Source organism: Melopsittacus undulatus, chromosome 1 (genome assembly GCF_012275295.1).
Source record: "Melopsittacus undulatus isolate bMelUnd1 chromosome 1, bMelUnd1.mat.Z, whole genome shotgun sequence".
NCBI classification, from domain to species: domain Eukaryota; kingdom Metazoa; phylum Chordata; class Aves; order Psittaciformes; family Psittaculidae; genus Melopsittacus; species Melopsittacus undulatus.
Window position 1 is genome coordinate 1,652,410 of NC_047527.1, and position 21,083 is coordinate 1,673,492.

General features: G+C 56.0%; 1 protein-coding gene across 1 annotated transcript; it reads right to left on the reverse strand.

The window, feature by feature from the left end:
- Window positions 1-421: 421 nt before the first annotated feature.
- LOC101879094 (1-phosphatidylinositol 4,5-bisphosphate phosphodiesterase gamma-1-like) lies at window positions 422-20,747 on the reverse strand. The gene is made up of 32 exons (XM_034064632.1): window positions 20,528-20,747; window positions 14,191-14,340; window positions 14,013-14,106; window positions 13,886-13,933; window positions 13,199-13,283; window positions 13,019-13,099; window positions 12,895-12,929; window positions 12,077-12,149; window positions 11,889-11,990; window positions 11,691-11,809; window positions 11,520-11,605; window positions 11,219-11,339; window positions 10,959-11,127; window positions 10,564-10,683; window positions 10,251-10,358; window positions 9,962-10,149; window positions 9,579-9,779; window positions 9,320-9,439; window positions 8,265-8,448; window positions 7,915-7,992; window positions 6,960-7,063; window positions 6,671-6,767; window positions 5,718-5,784; window positions 5,177-5,340; window positions 4,744-4,840; window positions 4,404-4,628; window positions 3,398-3,546; window positions 2,756-2,870; window positions 2,368-2,529; window positions 1,686-1,774; window positions 1,407-1,591; window positions 422-1,329 (listed from the first exon to the last, which is right to left on the reverse strand). Exons 1-32 carry the CDS (start codon window positions 20,745-20,747, stop codon window positions 1,278-1,280), a joined length of 3,888 nt encoding a protein of 1,295 aa, XP_033920523.1. The 3' UTR covers window positions 422-1,277.
- Between the last annotated feature and the right edge of the window lie 336 nt (window positions 20,748-21,083).

Below are 21,083 nucleotides of genomic sequence, written 5' to 3' on the forward strand. Positions count from 1 at the left end.
CCCCATAACCGCACCTCCATAGCCTTGTGTCCCTATGCCCCTGTGTCCCATGTCCCTGCAGCCATGTGTCCTATGCTCCCTTGACTGTGTGTCCCATGTCCTTATAGACCTGGGTCCCCATGGCCCTGTCTCATGTCGGCACAGCCATGTGTGCCCATGGCCCTGAGTGGCCATGCCCCTGTCTCCTGCATCCCTACTGCACCGTATCCATCATCCCTGTGTCCCCACATCCACAGCCTGTGTCCCCTGGCCTGTGCCTCCTGGCCCTCTTCCCTGCATCCCATCTCCTGTGTCCCTTGTCCTCACTGCTGCTGGAATATATCATGGGGACAAGGGTCCAGGGGCCTGGAATCACCACCCTGGGGACACATGGGGGCAGAGCTGGCACTGGGGACACCAGACCACGGCAGCAGGGTATAAATATTGGCTAAATAGATTTATTTTCATACAAAGAATACACAGATTCCCCTGTTGGGACACCCCAGGTCCAGGGGACACCCCGAGATGTCTCCCGGCACCACCTCCATTGGTTTTGCCCACCCCAGGGTTTGGTGCCAACGCTGGCATCACCTCGGGGACATCCCTGTCCCCTCTTGGTGCCTGTGTCTGCCTGGTGATGGCTCAGGGCACCCTGCCACCACCAGGCCTGGTCCCCTGCTCCCTGGTGCCCATGTTGGGGATATCTCTGGACATTTTGGGGTACCCCTTGTGCCCTAATACTGTGGCTGGTCCAGACACCCCTCACCCTCCCCCCGCTCTATGTACAGGCTGGATAAAAGAAGAAAATACAGATATTTATAGCTGGGGGGGCAAAATGTCCCCCTTTAACCCTCCCCCCCCAAGAAGTGTCCCCTGTGTCCCAGTCCTGGTGCCCTGCTGCCAGCCAGTCCTGTCCCCTGTCCCCAGGATGGAGGTGGCTGAGCCTGCCCCATCCTGGACCAGCCGGGCACCCGTGCCTCAGTTTCCCCATCACTCACAGGGCTCAACCACACCACGCAGTGGTGGGAGTTGGAGGGTGCAGGGTGAAGAGAAGCCGTGGTGGCCACCCCATGGGGACAGGGACGTGGCCATGAACCCCAAGGGACATGGGATGAAGCTGGAGGCACTTGGGATTTCCACCTCCCGCTTCGCCCCAAGGGAGAAACCTCACTGGCAACAGTGAAATCCCCTTTTGGCCCCTAATTTGTCACCCCTCTTTCACCCAGCTCCAGCCACCCCACCTCCCTTTGCAGCAGGAGAGGAGGTGGCAGGGGAGGTCCACAACGGACAAATCCAGCTCAGCTGCGTTTGGTGACCATCTGCCGGTCCCTCTTCTTCTTCTCCATCAACCTGGTGGGGAGCAGAGCGATGGCCCTTAGAGCCCATCCTAAAAGGCACCTCCTGAGGCCACGGGGGGGGACACTCACTTGCGGTTGCGAACTTCCGTGAGCTCCATGAGCCTCTCCTGGGCTGCCCGGAGCTCGTCGAGGCGCTGCTGGTAACGGGAGTCACAGCCATTGGTGCGCTCATAGCTGGAGACCTGGTTGGAGAGCTCACTGGCGCGGTCCCGCAGCTGCTGGATGGACGAGTAGAGGTTCTCCTCGTCTTCCTCCTGCTCCAACAGAAGCGGGTGAGGATGGTGGGATGGAGAGGGCACCGCAGGGGATGCTCCCCCTTGTTCAGGATGGGGAAACTGAGGCACTTGCCTTGGCGTTGATGATCTCGATGTGGATGAGGAGGGCAGCAAGCTCCAGGTCCTCGGTGTAGCTGTTCTTCAGTGGCACTGATCGGTAGCCTGGACACAACACAATGACATGAGCTCAGCACCAGAGAACCACAGACCCAGCTGGGTTGGAAAAGACCTTTAAGCTCATCAAGTCCAACCTTCACCCTAGCAACGCCAAGGCCACCACTAAAGCATATCACTGAGGGCCTCATCCACATGGTTTCTGAACACCCAGTGATGGGGACTTAACCGCTACCCTGGGAAGCCTGTTCCAATACCTCACCATGGCCATATCCCTGCGGAGATGATGATGATGATGATTGCAGGGAGGTTGAAATAGAACTGTGAAGGTTTCTTCCAACCCAACCTCTTCTATGATTCTATGATCACAGAATGGGTTGGAAAGGACCTTAAGATTATCCACTTCCAAACCCCTGCCATGGGCAGGGATGCCTCACACTAGACCAGGTTGCCCAAGGCCCTAAATGGCCTCCAACACTGCCAAGGATGGAGCAAGGATGGAGCCAGTGCCTCACCCCCCTCACAGGGAAGAACTTCTTCCTTATATCCAACCTGAATTTCCTCTGTTGAAGTTTAAACCCATCACCCCTTGTCCTAACCAAATGATGACGATGGTGGTGGTGTGGATGGAAGAACCATACCTGTTTTGAGGCCCTTGACAGGGAAGGTGGCTTGTGCCAAGAAGTTGGGGTCACTGAACATGTCCTCCTCATACACCACAAAGCGGAGGAAGGCGAACTCAGGGTTGTTGATGTCAAAGACAAACTGCTTGAAGAGCCAGACAGGGTTGAAGCCATTGTCAGCTGGAGGGTGAGGGGAGAGTGGAGAGGGTCAGAATGGGACCAGCCCCATGGACTCCTCCAGCATGGCACCAGCACCTTAGTGGGAGCTGCCTGTCCTCTTCACCCCTCCATGAAACCCCATCACCCACAAGGTGATGTCCAAGAGGACCGCAAAGCCCCCAGTTTGTGTTGTCCCATTCCCATCCCACTGGCGCTGGGTGGGAATGTCACCCACATGGACCCTCACCTACAACATCCGTCTTGTTCTTGCTGTTGTCATACTCGGAGCCGCACACTTCCACCTCCACAAAGGGACACACGATGCTCCTCCCGTTCTTGGGAAGGTGCCGGGCACCAAGGATCTGTGGGAGGAAGAGGAGGGTGGAGATCCAGCCATGCTGGGTGAGGAAGGACTCCTCCATGCAGCCCCATAGGCTTGCCAATAGCTTCATGGCCGTAGCTGACCACACTGCAACCTATTTATGTCTGAGGTTGATTTGACTTGATTTTACCCACAAAATCACCCAAGAAACTTCTGCTGGATTCGTGCCATGCTCAAGGCTCAGGTGCCTACAAACAATTACCCAAGGGTTGAGAAAGGTGCTTCTGGGCTTGATTTATCTACTTGACCCACCACCCCCTTGCTCAGGTTAGGCTCAGCTGCTCTATTTTGGGGTTGTCCCTGGGAAATATGATGTTGCATGAGGAGAATGACCACGAAACATGAGGACAATGACCAAGAAACCCAAGAGATCATGGGGTGACAAACTCCATGGAGGAAATACATGGCTAAAACATGCAAAAACCACCCCCAGTTGACCCAAACCGAGTGAGTCCTCATCTCGATGGTGACCACTTCAAGGTGGACTTGCTGTCCTCACCCACTTACCTGCAGCTGGACCGTGATGGGCTCCACGATCTTCAGGCTGTTCTTGTCGAAGGGGTCAAAAGTCTCATCCCTCATGATGTCAGGCTGCAGAACGTAGCCACTGCGGCCACCGAGCATGAAGAGGGCCTGGTTCAGCTGCATGGGCTTGTCTGTGGTCATGGAGACAGAGCAGATCTGAGCCTGGGGCTCAGGGACCTTCCTAAGGTCCTGCCCTGCTAAAACCCCTGCTAAAAGCCCCAACCCTGACCGGAGGAGGGATGCATGAAGCACCCAAGAATTGCATGGAGATGTCTCCATCAGAATGAGGACAAAGGTTGGAGAGATCAACCAAACCACCTCCAGCAACAGGGCAGAGCCATTGGGGATGGAGATTTTGGGGTGACCTTCAGGATTTAAAGCCAGCTGTATACTGGGCTGCAGGTCAAAGGACATGAACCTGCCCCTCTGCTCTGCTCTGGTGAGACCCCACTTGCAGCACTGGGTGCAGTCCTGGTGTCCTCAACATAAGAAGGACATGGAGCTGTTGGAGCAAGTCTAGAGGAGACCACAAGGATGAGCAGGGGCTGGAGCACCTCCTGTATGGAGCCAGGCTGAGAACACTGGGGCTGTTGAGCCTGGAGAAGAGAAGCTGCTTGGAGACCTCAGAGCAGCTTCCAGTGTCTGAAGGGGCTACAAGGATGCTGGAGAGGGACTCTTCATCAGGGACTGCAGTGATAAGATAAGGGGTGATGGGATCAGACTGAAAGAGGGGAGGTTCAGCTTGAAGATAAGGAATAAATTCTTAACCATGAGGCTGCTGAGTCACTGGCACAGGGTGCCCAGAGAAGCTGTGGCTGCCCCATCCCTGGCAGTGTTCAAGGCCAGGTTGAACTGGGCTTGGAGAAACCTGATCTAGTGTGAGGTGTCCCTGCCTGTGGCAGGGGTTGGAACTGGATGGTCTTAAGGTCCTTTCCAACCCAAACCATTCTCTGATGAGCCCAGCAGCCACCCCAGGAGCAGGATTTACCGGGTGTCTGGAAGTTGAGGGCCACGAGCTGGCTCCCACAGATCCACATGGGCAACGGGTCATAGTTGGAGGAGTCCAGGCGCTGCCCTTTGGGGTAGATGCGGCTGAGCTGGCGGCGGTTGTACTGCAGGAACTTCTTGCCCTTGCTGCGGTTGGCATACTTCTCTGCCTTGGTCTCCGGGAAGGAGGACATGTCCCTGTAGCACGCCTTATCCGTGCCTATCTCTGAAAGCATCAAGGTGGCCATCAGTGGAGGTCTGGCTGGTGGCCCACCATGACTCGTTTCCCCCATGCATCCCTTCCCATGCTCATCCCATCATCCCCCTTCTCCAGCTCTTACTGTCCTCATCGAAGGGCACCGGGCGGCAATAGACAACCAGCTCGGAGAGCTCCAGTGCGATCTTCTTCCTCCGCTCCATGATCTTCCCCTCTTGCATCTGCACCAGGGAAAACAAGGAGATGAAGGTTTCCCCATCAGTCTCCTCCTTTGGAGACATTGAGGAAGGTGGAAGTTCACTGTGAGGGTGCTGAGGCACTGGCATAGGGTGCCCAGAGAAGCTGTGGCTGCCCCATCCTTAGCAGTGTTCAAAGCCAGGTTGGACACAGGGCCTTGGAGCAAGCTGCTCCAGTGGAAGGGGTCCCTGCCCGTGGCAGGGGTTGGAACTGGATGATCTTCAGGTACTTTCCAACCCAACCCATTCCATGATTCCATGATTCTATCTGCTGGAGGATGGGACAATCCACCCCATGCTCTACACCTCAGTGCCCCTCACCCTGGCATCTGCGTTCTGCGTGGCCTCTCGGATCTTGGCCACCCATTCATTGAGCTCCTCCTGCGTGTCTGCGGCCACATCCAGGGATTGGGCTGCGTGGGACATCTGCTGGGAATGGATGGTGAAGACAAATGGTTTGGAGCTCCTCCCGTCTTTGGAGATAACTACAAGGACATCAGAGGGGGGCTTTACTCGAAGACATTCCCAATGGATGGTTCTGTGGAGCAAACGAAACCTCAGCGGTCCCACTCCCAGGCCCCCACCAGCCCCTCCTGGCATCCCACCAGCCATTGGGGTCCTCCTCCTGTGAGGATCCCATCTTTCTAATGGATGGTTTCAGCATTCCATGCATTATCCTTTGAGCAGGATGTCCCCTGAATCATTTGGACCTCCACATTCCACCAAGTTCCCTCTCCAAACCCAGCTCCATGTTGCTCCCTGCCACATCATGCCAAGCTTGTGTGTGATGAGCTGCAGCATGGGGAGTGCACCATCCCAGAAGGCTCCCACAGCCATGGTGGGGACATGGTTGGACACTCACCGACGTGGCAGGACGGCACATCAATGAAGCCCTTCAAGAAGTTCCCCAGGGGGCTGTTTTCTGATGACTGGAAGAGAAGAAGGAAGAATTGGGGGTGAAGGAGCCGTGTGGGGCTGAGCCTGGTGCCCACTCTATCCAGCCCTCCAACCTGTCCAAGTGTGAGCAAAAGAAAGGAAGAAAGACCCTCTTGGAATGCTCTGCTCCATGGCTGAGCATCCCACAGCCTCTGGGACTGTCACAGGACTGGGAGCATCCTCCAGCTTCCAGAAAAGCTGGAGTGGGGCTGGGAGCATCTTCCAGCCTCTAGGTAAGGGCTGGCTCAAGACTGGCAGCATCTCAGGTGGCTTTGGTCCCAGATGTGTGAGGACCAAAGGGAGACCAAGGGAGGTGATTCTATCCCTTTAGTCTGCGCTGGTGAGACCCCACTTGCAGCACTGGGTGCAGTTCTGCTGTCCTCAACATAACAAGGACATGGAGCTGTTGGAGCAAGTGCAGAGGAGGCCACGAGGATGCTCAGGGGCTGCAGCACCTCCTGTATGGAGCCAGGCTGAGAACACTGGGGCTGTTAAGCCTGGAGAAGAAAGCTGTGTGGAGACCTCACAGCAGCTTCCAGTGTCTGAAGGGGGCTACAAGGATGCTGGGGAGGGACTCTTCATCAGAGACTGCAGTGATAGGACAAGGGGTGATGGGTTCAGACTGAAACAGGGGAAGTTCAGGCTGGAGATAAGGCAGAAGTTCTTTACTGTGAGGGTGCTGAGGCGCTGGCACAGGGTGCCCAGAGAAGCTGTGGCTGCCCCATCCCTGGCAGTGTTCAAGGCCAGGTTGGACACAGGGGCTTGGGAAGCATGCTCTAGTGTGAGGTGTCCCTGCCTGTGGCAGGGCTTTGGAACAGGATAAGCTCTAAGGTCCCTTCCAATCCAAACCATCCCATGCCTCTATGACATGGCACTCACGGCCTCATCCTGCTCCTGTGCTTGTGTGCTGACGATCTCCTCCACGTAGTTGGCTGGGAACCACAGCTGCTTCTTGCCCCCATAGTCCCCCCGCCACCTGCAAGGGGTGAGAGGATCAAGGCAAATGGACCAACCTGGGGGGGACAGGGGTGTTCATGCTGCATGCATTGTTGGGAGTATTGGAGAAGGATTGAGGAGGGACAGAAAAGGAGGCAGTTAAAACCCAGGGTGTCCATTCCACCTCCCACCCCTGGTGATGCCCAGCCAGGGGCCACCCTATGGCCCTCACCAGCCGCCGTCCTGCTTGTCCACGTTGTGGATGATGGCCTGCTTGCAGAAGGACAGCTCATCCTCACGCTGTGCTTTGTAGTCGTAGAGAGCCTTCACTGTGCACTGGGTGACCAGAGATAGGGACATGTGTCACCAACCAGGGATGCTGGAGGTCACCATGCCATACTCAAGCCAGCTCCTTGAGCACCCATGGTGAAGTGTGGGGGCTCCTGAGGGTCCAACACCCCAAATGATGCTCCCAAATAGGTCATGCCAGCAGTGAGATGTGTTAGAGGGGACAGGAGGGCTGGAGGTGCTGTAGGGGGTCCTGGAGGACCAGCATGTTCAGCACAATGTGCCCCTCTTCTGCGTTCCTCAATGGTTTCTCCTGGTGCATTAAGGGGTTAATCCAATGGGAAAATACCCCTTTGGGTTGAGGTTTCCCATGTCTGGTCCTGGCCTGAGAGCTGCTCTGCTGCAAAGGGACCTTTAAAGCACAGCAGTGCAGGAGCATGGGACTGTAGGATCACAGGGAAGGAACCTTGGGGCAACCTCCTCCAGGGTCAGTTCTGAGGCCAGCCTGGTCCCAAACACCTCCAAGGATGGAAATTACACTGAAGAACCCCAAAAGAGCAGGTTTAGGGTCAGTTCCCAGGTGGTGCAAAGACATCCACAAGGGTTTCCTTGCTGTTGGGGCAAACTTGTGTCAGGTCCTTGCTGCAGGCTGGCCTCTCTTGAGACCTGGTTCCACCACCACACTGTGACGATGCTGTCACTGGAGCTTGGACTATTCCCAAAGGATGGTGATGTGGGAAGAGTCCTGCTCCAGCATCACTTGAGGGTCAGATATACACAACAAAACATCACCACTTCCCAGGCCAGTGGTGGGAGATATGGTGGGTCTGGTGGGGGACCATCCAGGAGCCATGTCCCACCAACCTCCACCTCCCAGGAGCACCAGCTCAGCCTCTTACCCTGGCCATTGGCATCTTGTTGGCCTCTACGTAGAAGTGAGGGGTCCGCACCTCATACAGGGCTCCATAGTCCAGCTCCTGCAAGAAGGAATGCCTTAGTGGGTCACCTGGACATGGATAGGGGTTACTAGAGGATGTGGTGGGATCTGGGCTACCAGGTGTGATCAAGAGGAGGCTAAGAAGGACCTAATATCCCTTTGCAACTTGTTGAAGGGGGAATTATGATGGAGCTATAATAGTGGGCAATGGCTGGGTCTAGTTGGCCTTCAACCAAGAGGCTGGAGGAGACCTTCCCACCATGATGAAGCAGGGGACAGGCCCATGCACAGAGCACCACCATCCCCACTCACAGTGGTGCCCATCTTCTCCAGGGTCTCCTCATTGATGGGGTAGCGCAGCTTCATCTTGCGGTAGAGCGGGTGCTTCTCGTAGTAGCTGATGAGGTCCACGAGGCTCTCAAACTCGGCCGAGCTGCCCAGCATGAAGAGCCGACCCTCCTGCTGGATGCGGCAGTGCTTGATCTTCCCCTCAGCCCTGGGGCAAGGAGAGGCAGGGAGGGACGTGTGAGGGTTGGTTGGACCCTGGTTTCATGATGATGATGTCCTACCCCAGCAGGGATGGCATGGGGGTGATCGCACTGAGGATGTGGCTTTCCCATCACTGCAGCTAGAACATTCCCCCATGGAAGCATCATGTGTCCCAGCATGTCACATTGCTGATCCATAGCATGCAGTCACAACAGGCATGAATCTAGCATGACCAGCAGGTCAAAGAAGGTGATCCTGCCCTTCTACTCTGTTCCTGTAAGACCCCACTTGCAGCACTGTGTGCATTTCTGGTGTCCTCAACATAAGAAGGACATGGAGCTGTTAGAGCAAGTGCAGAGGAGGCCATGAGGATGAGCAGGGGCTGCAGCACCTCCTGTATGGAGCCAGGCTGAGAACATTGGGGCTGTTGAGCCTGGAGAAGAGAAGCTGCGTGGAGACCTCAGAGCAGCTTCCAGTGTGTGAAGGGGGCTACAAGGATGCTGGAGAGGGACTCTTCATCAGGGACTGCAGTGATAGGACAAGGGGTGATGGGTTCAGACTGCAACAGGGGAAGTTCAGGTTGGAGATAAGGATGAAGTTCTTTACTGTGAGGGTGCTGAGACACTGGAACAGGTTGCTCAAGGAAGTTGTGAATACTCCATCCCTGGCAGTGTTCAAGGCCAGGCTGGATAGGGCTTGGAGCAACCTGCTCTAGTGTGAGGCATCCTTGCTCATGTCAGGGGGTTGGAACTGGATGATCTTACAGTCCTTTCCAACCCAAACCATTCCATGATCCTATGAATGAGGCAGTTCTCATCTTGTCTGGCAAGCACAGCCAAGTCCAACCAGCCTTGAGGTGCTGGGATGGCCACACTCACCGGAAGGAGATGGCATAGGAGTTGGGTTCACTTCTTTTGCGCACCAGGAAGGCTCCATCCCTTGGCACCCTCATCAGCATGTGCTCGGCCTGCAGGCGTGTCAGGCTGGCGTGGTACCACCTAACCAAGCAAAGCATGGAGATGGTGGGGTGCCATCAGCATCCTCACCCCCAGAGTGGTACCCAGGACCTCACACTGGGGATGGAGGAGGCTGGTGGACCCAAGAGATTGAGGAGATGGGGATAAGAAGCATCCTCACTCTTTGCTCTCATGGGCATTGGGCTGGGGTACAGGGTCAGTGAGGCGCATCTCAAACTCGTTGCAGCGCAGAGGCACCTCACGGTAGTGGCAGATGAGGCTGTAGAGGCTGTCAAAGACCAGGTTGTCCGTCAGGTAGAACTTGGTGGCACCGGCCTCCTGCCTTGAGTGGATCCGGCAGTGCTGCACCCGGCTTGATCTCCTGCCATGGTTGTGAGGCAAAGGTGAGTCAATTTGGGTCCATGTCCCCACCATCCCATGCTCAGCAGTCACAAAAAGGTGGCATTTCCCTCCCCAAAAAGCCACCAAACCAAAGAGGTTCAACCCCTGGTAGGGTGGTCAGACCAGCTTGGATGGGATCCTACCTCCCCTTGGGGCTCCTACCAGAAGGAGAGGGTGTAGTCGCCCACGAAGGTCTCGCTCTCGCGCACCAGGAAGGTGCCATCCTTTCCACCCGTCTCAGTGCAGTACTCATGGAGCAGCTTCTCAGCGATCTGCCGCCCGTCACGGCCACCTCCAAGCTTCCCATGGAACCACTTCTCTGTGAAGTGCAGCTCGTTGTTGTTGAACTCCTGCAAGTTCAGCCCAAAAGGGGTGTTGGCATCACCTCACCCTCCTCATGGAGTCCTCACTAAGCCCTCCTGCCCTTGGATGCATCCTGCTCCTCACACACCTCCTTCTGCTCCACCTCCTCTTCATCCTCATTGAACTGGTAGCGGGATGTCTCCTCTGAGTAGTAGATCTTGTTGCTTGTCAGGACGAAATAATGGGGGCTCCAAGTCTGGGAGGGAGGAAGAGCATCACCAAGGTGGGAAGAACGATGACATGAAGGGACAGGGCTTTGAAAAGCCTCTTTCTGTCCTTTCCTGTCTCCCACATCATTGCAATGGTCTAGGAGAGCCCATGCCCAACCCAAACCCCAAAGCTCATTCCCATCTGGCAGACCCAGCTTGGCCCCTGGACACCATTGACAGAGCAACCCTTACGTGGTCAATGGGGTCTTCAAGGTAGAGGATGCCGTTCTTGATGGAGTTGCTGATGTCGTTCTCTGAGTAACTGGCAGTGGAGACCTCTTCATACAGGTTCCCTTCAACCAGCTTCTTGTGCTGGGAACAGGCCAGGATGGGGAGCTCAATGGTGGGAATGGTGTCCCCATCACACTGAGCTCCCAGCCCTCAGGACTCAGGGCTCCTGCACGTCCCTTTCCACCACTCCCTGTTCCCCTTGATCACCTCTTGCAGTAGAACATTGGGGAGATGCCCTACTTGTGCACAGAGGGATATCATTCCAGAGTCCCAGGATCTGGGAGAATCACCATCCCTCCCAGCCCAACCCTTGTGCTTCCTGCAAAGAGGAGTTTGGGGTGGTGTCCACCCCCTACCTTGATTAGGATCTTCTTCTTGAGCTGGGTGGGTGAGGGCAACTCATCAGCATTGATGTCCACTGGCTTGGTGAGGAGCATGTCCCCAAAGACCTTCTTGAAGTGGGAGGCCATGTTCCTCTGCTGGACGATGCTGCAGTGGTCTTCGATGGAGAGGATGATGGGGAACCTGGAGGAAGCAGGTAGGAATGGTGGCCTTGGATGAAGGTGGAGGAGAGGTTGCCTGCACAACCCAGTGTCAGTGGGGAGCTGGGGCTTACTCAGAGGTGACAAACGCGTGTTCCTTGATGGTGTGCAGCACATCCAGGAACTTGATCTTGGAGGTGAGTGTGTGGCCATGGTAGATGATGGGGAGATCATCTGGGCCATCCCAGCAGTCCACTGAGTGGGGAGATACATGGGTTAACACACGCTACGTTCTGGGGACCATGAGCTCTTACAGGCCATGGAAGAACACCCAACCCCAGTGCCATTGGATGGGTGCAGGGGATGGTGTCCCTGATGTGACATGAGGTGCTGGATGGGGGCTCAGCATCTCTGGGAGGTGCCATGGGGACTCACACTCGATGCAGCGGCAGCCCATGCGCAGGCACCGGGCATAGGCTTCCAGGGAGGACTCGCTGGAGAACTGGTCCCCTGTCAGGTATCTAGAGAGGAGACAGGAGGACCATCAGTGGCCAGGGTGATGGGATGCTCACAGAAGTCCCCAAGCAGATCCCACTGTGTCCTTACGTGTTATGGGAGGATGAGATCCAGTACTGGGACAGGGGGTGGTTCATCTCCTCAGGCACCACACGCTCATACTTGGCATCCATCACCATGTTCTCCTTGGAGAAGAGGTACGTGAGGAACTGGAGAGGGAAGAGAGAGGTCAGATACTGACAGGGCTGGGGAGACAGCCCTGGGGGGGTGCTGCATGGGGCCACCCACCTCATCCAACTGGAAGGAGGGGTCTGATGCCTCTGTGGAGCTTTCCTTGAGGTAGGTGCACATGTAGTCCCGCACCATGCCCACGTCGCTGGCCCAGGGCTCCTGGGGAGCAAATGCAGGAATCAGGCTGGAGCATCCCATAGGAGTCCCCTGAGGGGGATGCCACAGGGGTCTCTAGGAGCACCCACCTTCTGGTCGTGCAGCAGGAACTTCTGGAAGTCATAGAGGGAGACTTGGCACAGCTCGGGGCGGTCCACGTTCCTGAGACATGGAGTGGCCACCAGTGAGGACCAGGAGTCGGGATAGACCCCATGGAAGAGTTAAGGGCTCCAGGATCTCAGCTCAGCCTCCCTGTGACCCCCACTCCTACAGCTGGTGAGGAGCTTGAGAAAGCACAAGCCATGGGGATGCAATGGGAACCTCAAGATGTGCTGTGAGCTTGGAGAGGTGGGCACCCAGCCGCATTGTCCAAGGATACACGGAGTAGGGCAAAGCGACATGTCCTACATCCCTGGCACCCATTCCCAATCCCATCCCTGCTCCCATCCCCTCTCCCATCCTGCTTACATCCCTGCTCCCATTCCTATGCTCTCAGTCCTCTCCCATCCCTGCTCACTCCTATCCCTACTCATCCCTATTCTTATCTCTGCTCATTTGTGCTCCCATCCCTGCTCCCATCTCCACTCCCATCTCTATTCATTCTTGCTCCCATTCTTGCTTTCAGCCCCTCTCCCTCATTCCTACTCCCATGTCTTCTCCCATCCCTTCTCCCATCTTTGCTCCCACCTGTGCTCACATCTCCTCTCTCATAACTTCTCCCGTCATCCACTTCCATCCCTATTCTCATCCCCAATCTCGTCCCACTCTCATTTCCTCTCCCAGTCCCTGCTCTGCCCCACAGCCTGCCTGCATTGTCCACCCAATGGATACGACCCTTGCAAGCTTAGCTGGGATGGGAGCAGGGATGTGAGAGAGGATGGGAGCCGTGGCATTCCTGGGTACTCACCGCAGGGGGAAGGAGAGCTCCAGCTGCTCAATGACCTGCAAGGCAAAGGAAGGACCAGGTTTAGCTGGTGGGAACACACCACAGTGGATGGGGGACACTTGGGAGGATAATCCATGGCTCCTACCGACTTCTGTGCATCAAACATCAGGTTCTTGTAGAACTGGATGAAGTGGGAGAAAGTCATCTCATTCCTGGCTTCCACCTCCTGTGGGATATGGTGCTGCTTGAGAGGAGGGCCATCCAACCCCAGGGCTGGCTTCAAGACCATGTCCCTGCATAGCTGAGGTGCTCAGGGGGTCCTTACCACGAGCTTGTCCCGCAGGAACCTCATGTTCGGGACGCGGTAGTTCACCTGGGGCAGCATGGCCTTCAGGTCCTTCACTGTGATGCTATGAGAAGGTAAGCTGGTGTCAGACCCCAAGCTCCTGACACCGAGGGTCCCAGCCCAAATCCTGGTGGTCTCTGGGTTTGGGCTTCCACCCTACTGGGCTATGGCAGCTCACAGTGACACAGGACCCCTATTACATGGGATCTGGCACGAGTGTGAGGAGACAGGCGGGTAGAAGGAGGGTACACAAGAACCTTTGGGTGCTATAACCCATCACCCCATCTGGAGATGGTGTCCATCTCCAACTCTACAACCATTTAAGTCCAAATCCACTTGATTTGAGATGTTTCCTATCATGGGGAGATGTTCCCTATCATGGGGAGATATTCTTGGGCTGCACTGATGGCACAGCCCCTCCTGGTGCTGGTGGAAGGGGGCATCATGGTCCCCATGATCCTTACAGCAGCAAGGAGGGCACCTGCACTCGAGTGTCTTGGTTTTTGGTGCCTTTGAGCACCCCAAATAACTTGGAACCACCTTGTCCCACAAACCTCACCCCCATCCCAGCTCAGCCTCCACATATGGGGGGCAACTGGGGGGATACAGCCCAGTCCAACCAAACCCACCAGCTACTTCCCAGCACGGGGCTGTTCCAGTGCTCACCTGCCTTCCCGTGACCGGTCCATCCCATCAAACTGCTTCCGTAGCCACCTGAGAAGGAAGGGATGGACAGAGGGTGCTCAGCCCCATGGGCAACCAAACCCAGATGGGGTCCTGGATCCTTCCTCACCTCTCGATCTGCAGTGGGGTCTGAGCTTTCTGGGTGTCTGTCACCAACCAGTTGAGGCCCGTTATCCACAGGTTGATATCCTCCTCACAGAAGGCTGGAGGAGGAAGGGGAGGCTGGTGAGGTTGGGATGAGGAAGATGGGATGCTGAGGGCAAGGGGAGAGCTGAGGGTCCACACACCGGCCACGCTGAGTGTCCGCAGCCTGAAGTCCATCCCATAGAGGATGATGAAGCACATGGTGAAGTCCAGCTTGCGGGCATCCTCAGGGTAGCGCTCGAAGTCCCTTGAGTTCTTCCCCAGGCGGATCTCCTTGATCTCCCGAATGTCGACTGTGGGCAAAGAGGAACATGGGACTGGCCATTGCCACCCTTCCCATATGGACCCGTGTGTAGGGCTTGGACAAGCTGCAGGAGCTGGGAAGTGGTGAATGCTCCATCCTCTGCAGTGTGCAAGACCAGGCTGGACAGAGCCTTGGGTGACACGGTCTACTGTGAGCCAATGGCAGGGGGTTGGAACTGGATGACCTGAAGGTCCTTTCCAGCCCAAACCATTCTATGATTCCAGGAAACCCTGTGTCCTCTGGGGAACCTTGCCCCCAGCACAGGGCATCCCCATGGAACTGCCCATGGCTGTGTGATGGTATTGTGGGGGCTGTGATATGTGTCCTGCAGGGAGACACGTCCCCACTGTCCTCCAGTGATGTGTCTGATAGTGTGATGGCACCATGGATATGGCATGTCCTTCATGTAACCATGTCCCTAGAATGGGGCATCCCTGTGGGATTGCCCATTAGTGTATGATGGCATCATAGATGCCACATATCCTCCATGGATCTGTGTCCCCAGGATGGCATGTCCCTGTGGCACTGCTGCAGCTCTGTGACAGCACCATGGGTGCCATGGCCATGTGTCCTTGAGGGAACTGTGTCCCCAGGACCAGGTGTCCCTGCAGCACTGCCTCCAGGCGTGCGATGGCATCACACTCCTGTGTCTCCTCCAGGGACTCGTTTCCCAAGGCTGTTGCATCCTGACAATGCTGCCCACTGGGTTCCTGGCTTTGTGGGTGCCCCAGGGTCTCCAGGCTCAGCCTGTTCCATCCCAACCATAGAATCAAATAGGTTGGAAAAGCCCTTTAAGCTCATCCAGTCCAACCATTCCCAGCACTGCCAAGGCCACCACTAACCCATGGCACTGAGGCTTCATCCCCACGCTGTGTGAGCACTTGCAGGGATGGTGACTGCAGCCCTGCCCTGGGCAGCCTGTTCCAATGCCTGAGCACCCTCTGGGCAAGGAATTGTTCCTCAGCTCCATCTAAACCTGCCCTGCTGCAGCTTGAGGCCGTTTCCTCTTGTCCCATCCCTTGTTCCTTGGGAGCAGAGCCCAGCCCCTCCTGGCTCCATCCTCCTGGCAGGCACTTGGAGGGAGCCATCAGGTCCCCCCTGAGCCTTCTCTTCTCCATCTGAACCCCCAGGTCCCTCAGCCCTTCCCCATCTCTCTTGTGTTCCAGGCCCTGCACCAGCTCTATTGCCCTTCCCTGGCCCTGCTCCAGCCCCTCAATGTCTCTCTTGTAGTGAGGGGCCCAGAACTGAACCCAGAATCCAAGGTGCAGCCTCCCCAGCACATCTCCAAGCACCTCTCCTTCGCCTTCTCCTCCCCAGGACAGACCCTGCTCTGGGTTAGGCTGAGCTCATCTTTGTACTGGAGATGTCTGCCTAAAGGTGGCAATTTGGAGCTGTGGCAGCCCCAACCACAGGGCGTTTCTTTCCTGCGCTGCTGCTCTCTCATTATCTGCTATATAAAGCCCCACCGGCAGCAGGAGGGTTGGGTTTCCGGACCGCAGTCTTCCTCACCGGGGCACAATTCCAAGCCTGCTTTTCCCAAGCGGACAAATCCCACCAGGAGCAGTACAACAACACCATGATATTAGTGAGAACACCTCCAGTTGTCCTCGATGCCATGAGCATCACCCCCCAGCACAGCTTTGCACAGTGGGGCTGAGCCACCACCACCGGAAAGGGCTTTGTATGGCCCAGGGTGGCCGGACCATCGCAACGGGGTATTGTCCTGCTGAGGAAATGGGTCATTTCCCGGAGAATTCCCAGCCCAGCTTCGTTTCCGGGCGCTTGGGAAGAGTGTAGGAGGCTGGTGGCTTGATGGGAACCCTCAGCTTAATTCAGAGTGGGGAAAGAAAAGCTGAATGCAAGGGGAGGAATAAGCAACGGGGGAGAAATGGAGCTGATTAAGCAGGAAAAAAGGTGCAGAATGGTTTTTCTTGGCAAAAGAGCTCCAGAAAACACTGGAGGCTTTATCCAGCTTCCCTGGCTGGGTGACACGAGCCAAACTGCATGGATCAGGGTGGGAGTTAAGCACAAGGGATACACAGGAGGTCTGCAGCCCTGTATGCGCAGTGGTTTGGGGACTTAAACCTCAACCTTGACTGCTGGAGAGGGACTCTTTATCAGGGACTGCAGTGACAGGACAAGGGGTGATGGGTTCAAATGAACACAGGGAGGATTTAGGTTGGATATAAGGCAGAATTTCTTTAATGTGAGGGTGCTGAGGTGCTGGCACAGGGTGCCCAGAGAAGCTGTGGCTGCCCCATCCCTGGCAGTGTTCAAGGCCAGGTTGGACACAGGGGTTGGAGCACCCTGCTCCAGTGGAAGGGGTCCCTGCCCATGGCAGGGGCTGGAACTGGATGGGCTTTAAGGTCCCTTCTAACCCAAACCATCCTGGGATTCTATGATTCAAGAAATGAAACCCAGTTGCTGTCCCCATGCAGCCCCCATGGCTCAGAGCAAACCTGCTTTGGTACAAACAGGATGTTTGGGGGTAAAATGGGTTTATAGGTTAAAAAACAAACACTCAACCCCAAACCTGCTCATCCACATAACATCAGAGGGGAGCAAGAAGCCAGTGGCTATCAGGCTTCCATCAACAATCTGAAATGTGGCCATCCCCTCAATTCAAGGATGAAGGATTCCAGGATGCAGCCTTGGACCCAACCTCCAGGCATTGCTGATAACAATAAAGTCATACAATCAGCAAATGCTTGGTGTAGGGAAGGACCTTTGGGGGTCATCGAGTCACCCCATCCTGCCACGGGCAGGGACCCTTCCACTGGAGCAGCTTGCTCCAAGCCCCTGTGTCCAACCTGGCCTTGAACACTGCCAGGGATGGGGCAGCTACAGCTTCTCTGAGCACCCAGTGCCAGTGCCTCAGCACCCTCAATGTAAAGCATTTCTTCATTATATCTCCTCTGAACCTATCCTCTCTCAGTTTAAAGCCATGACCTCTCATCCTATCACTCCAGGCCCTACTACGAGTCTCTCCTCACCTTTCTCATAAGCCCTTTTTAAGCATTGAAAAGCCACAAGAAGGTCTCCCTGGAGCCTCCTCTTCTCCAGGCTGACCCAGCCCAGCTCTCTCAGCCTCTCCCCATAGCAAAGGTGCTCCATTCCCTTGCTTATTTCTGTAGCCTCCTCTGGATTTGTCCCAACAGCTCCATGGGGACCCCAGAGCTGCACACAGTGCTCCAGGGGGGGCTCCCCTTCCCATAGCAGAGGGGCAGGATCCCCTCCTTGAGCTGCTGCTCACACTTTGGGGATGCATCCAGCATATGGGGGGTTCTGGGCTCAAGCACCCATTGAAGCTGGGTCATGGGGAGCTCCTCCTTATCCAGCACCCCAAGTCCTCCTCCTCAGGGTAAATAACCCAGCCCCATGAAGAGCCATGGGAGTCTGCACAATGCATCCGTGCCTGGCGGCTTCCTGGAAGCCACATCTGCAGCGGATTTGCAGGGCTCGTGTCAGAACCGGGGCTCCAAACTCCTCCCTGCATTGTCTCAGGGGTCCCGGGCATTAAAACACTCTGGAAGTCAGTTCCAGCTGTGAAAATCCCTTTTCTTTCCTAATGCAAAGTGTGGAGGTTTGAAATGGGTGGAAGATGCTGAGGGATCAGGTTCTGCCCAGAGGCTTTTAGGGATGCTGAGAGCCGGGGAGTTCTCTTAATGCATTAGGATAAAAGCAAAGCCAAAGAGGCTGGAGGGAATGGTTGTGCTGGGAAATCCCATTGGCCTGGTCAGTGCTGCGGTGGCACGAGCCGTGTCCCCTTGCATTCACCTTGGGCATCCTTTCTTGCAGGACACATGGAAAGGGGGGTTTGGGGGACTTTTGGTGGTATGGAGCTGATTTAAGACCTGAAATAAAGGATTTCCTCCTGGTCCAATGGGGTTAAACCCCATCTGGCTCCAAATGGTCCTATTTCTAATTACTTGGTGTTAGTGAGGCTGGAGGTGCGATCCCAACTACCATTGTGGTGGTAAACCACCCCTCAGATATGTTCTTGTGTTTGCCAAGCTGCCTTCACCCCTATTCCTTTTAATCTCATGCAAAGAGCCATTTTGGGCTGGTTTCTGCTATTTTCTGCTAGACTTCCTTAGGGACCAGGGTCTGCTGAGGGCAATGAGGTGAAACCCTCCAGGATAAGGTTAACTTTGGAGGTGACACTCCAGGCGACCCCATTTGCATAGACACGTGCCATCAGGTGCTTAATGAAGCATGTAATTCCCTTGTATGGTGATGGGAATCCAGGGAAGAGCCAGGAATTTAGGGAAGAGCCCTGCCAGTCCCTAATAGAGACATCAGAGGTGTTGGGTGTCCCACTCATCCCTCTGCAAGGGGGGTTCACACCTGAAGGGGGGATTAAAATGGTCCAGACAGGGGAGAGGTTGGATGTAGGGTGGGAGCAAGACCCTAGGGATGAAGAGGAGAGACCCTGGTGCTTCCATATCACAGCAAGTGATGTGTGAGCATGGAGAAGGGCTGGATCAGGAGGTGAAGATGTCCAAGATGGGGCTGTTCTCGCTCTGGACTGGGGATTGCAAGTGGTGGGATTGGGTAGCAGGATTGTGCCCATGTCCAGAGGGATTTTCCTTTGTTTTCGCCCTTGGAGGGAATGCCCACTCATTCCCACTGAGGGTTTTGGGCTGTCATATGGGAGAAGATAGATCCCAAGGCTCTGGTGGGGAAACTGAGGCAGAGGAGCAGAAGTGACCCAAAACCCCAACCTGGCAGCACGTGGTGCTCCCAAAAAGACCCAAGGAGCTGGAAACACACTATTTCCATGAGTGGAGAGGTGGCTTTTCCCCCAGAACCACCTCTCCAACAACGGGTGTCCTTCCTCCCATAACCCATCCCTCCTCCTCCTCCAAACCTGCTCCTGCACCCAGCAGGTCTGGACAAGCACTGGGTCCTGCCCAGGCTGATGCTCATCTCCAGGTGCCACCCTCTTTCCCAGCTCTAAGGCTCCCCATGGCTGCCAGTCCAGCTTAGGGTTGGTCCCACCATGCAGGAGCTGATCCCTCTTGGGTTTTGCTCTGTCTCACACAGAATGAGAGGTGGGCAATGGTTGGGGTGGGGGATTGGTGGGTTTCGATGACACCCTCTGAGTCCATCAGGAGAAAGGTACCTGTCACTTCCCAAGCCTCCAGCGTGGCCTTTGCCAGCATCCAAGTGAGATGATACCCGAAAACTGAGTTCCTCACCATGTGGGGATGTGGGATGAGGTGATGGAGAGCTTTGTGTCACTCCAACCTCATGGTTTCATCCACTGGCTCTTTTTTAGCTCAATTTAAGAGGAAGTGTAAGTCTTGAAGTGATGAGCACCAGTGCATGGAGCCCCACTGATGCCCAACGGTGACAGTATGCCCCAACAATGTACGAGCCACCAGCAAATCCACAAGCAAAGGTGATTTTTATGGATGCTCCAGTGGGAGCATCTCCTGTGCCACCAGTACAAACTTTGCATTGATTCAATATCAATGCACGTGGGGCAGAGCCCAACTGGCCATGTCCTCTCTTGGGTTACAAGGGGCCACCACCATTCTCCAGCCCATTCTGCTGCTGCCCAAGCAGCCTGAGCACCCTGGTTTGGGGTTAAAAGCACCATGAGCAGGTCGGGTGATAGCCACCTCCTTGTTAGGGAGGGTATAAAGCCCTGGGCATGGAATGGCAGCAGCTTGACCCCCACGGCAACTGCTGGGCCAAAGGGACTGGGTTGGATGAGGTGAGGGCTGCTCATTTCTACCTTTAGGCATCCCTCCATGCCCAGGCACCCACATCATGGCCCAAGACCCCACCATGGTAGCACAGCCCATTGTGTCCTGGCACTCTACCGTGTCCAGGCACCCCACCATAGCCAGACACCCCACTACTTCCAGGCACCCTATCACAGCTGGACACCCTGCTATGACCTTCATTGCACTGGGCACCCCACCATCGCCATGCACCCCACTGTGGCCAGACACCCCACTGTGTCCGGGCATCATAGCAGGGCATCCCCCCACAGCCACGCACCCTACAACCCATCACCCCACCACGGTAGAGAGCACCCCATCACAGCCAGCCACCTCACCACATTAGGACTTCCCACCACGGCCAAGCACCCCACAACCAGACACCCCACCTGAGGCCGGCATCCCCCCATCACATCCCCCTCCTCAGCATCCCCTGATACTCACTTTCCCCCTCCACCTTCTCGGGCGTGCGGCTCCAGATGATCTGCCTGGTCTCCAGCTTCACCTGGAAGGTCCTTCTCTCCGGCCTCTGCGACTTCTTCTGGTAGAACAAGGTGAGGACGGTGCCCATCTCCAGGCAGCGGAGGATCCTGCCCATGTCCCCTGCCTCCATCCTGCCGTCCTCCAGGAAGCCATTGACGCTGTTGAGCCTGGCCATGGACATCTTCAGTGCGCGGCCATCGCCCGGCGGAGCCGCAGAGCCGGGGTTGTCTCATGCAGGAGAGGAGGAACCGAAGAGCCGAAACCTCCTTGGGGGTCGTCTCCGCTCGGCCCGGCCGTGGGTTTCCTCTATGGACAATGTCCCCTCGGCTGCACCGGGAGCCGGCCTTGGTGACGGTGCGGAGGGACGGGGTGGGCTGGAGGTACCGCGACCTTCTCGCCGAGGTGGAAGCCGGCCCCGGCGTTGGCATCCAGCGACGCTGGGAGAAGATGAACAGCACCGGTGGCGTTGGCCTTGAGCTTCAGAAGCGGGGGGGACACAAAAAGCATCCGGTCCCTT

What these genes read in the sequence shown, in the direction of transcription:
- LOC101879094 (XM_034064632.1), bottom strand. Translation starts at nt 20,747, where the DNA reads ATGTCCATGGCCAGGCTCAACAGCGTCAATGGCTTCCTGGAGGACGGC. An exon ending in TGGAGAAGATGGGCACCACT is followed by an intron (nt 7,993 to 8,264) that starts GTGAGTGGGGAT and finishes TCCTTCTTGCAG; the next exon opens with GAGCTGGACTATGGAGCCCT. An exon ending in CCATCACGGTCCAGCTGCAG is followed by an intron (nt 2,871 to 3,397) that starts GTAAGTGGGTGA and finishes TTCCTCCCACAG; the next exon opens with ATCCTTGGTGCCCGGCACCT.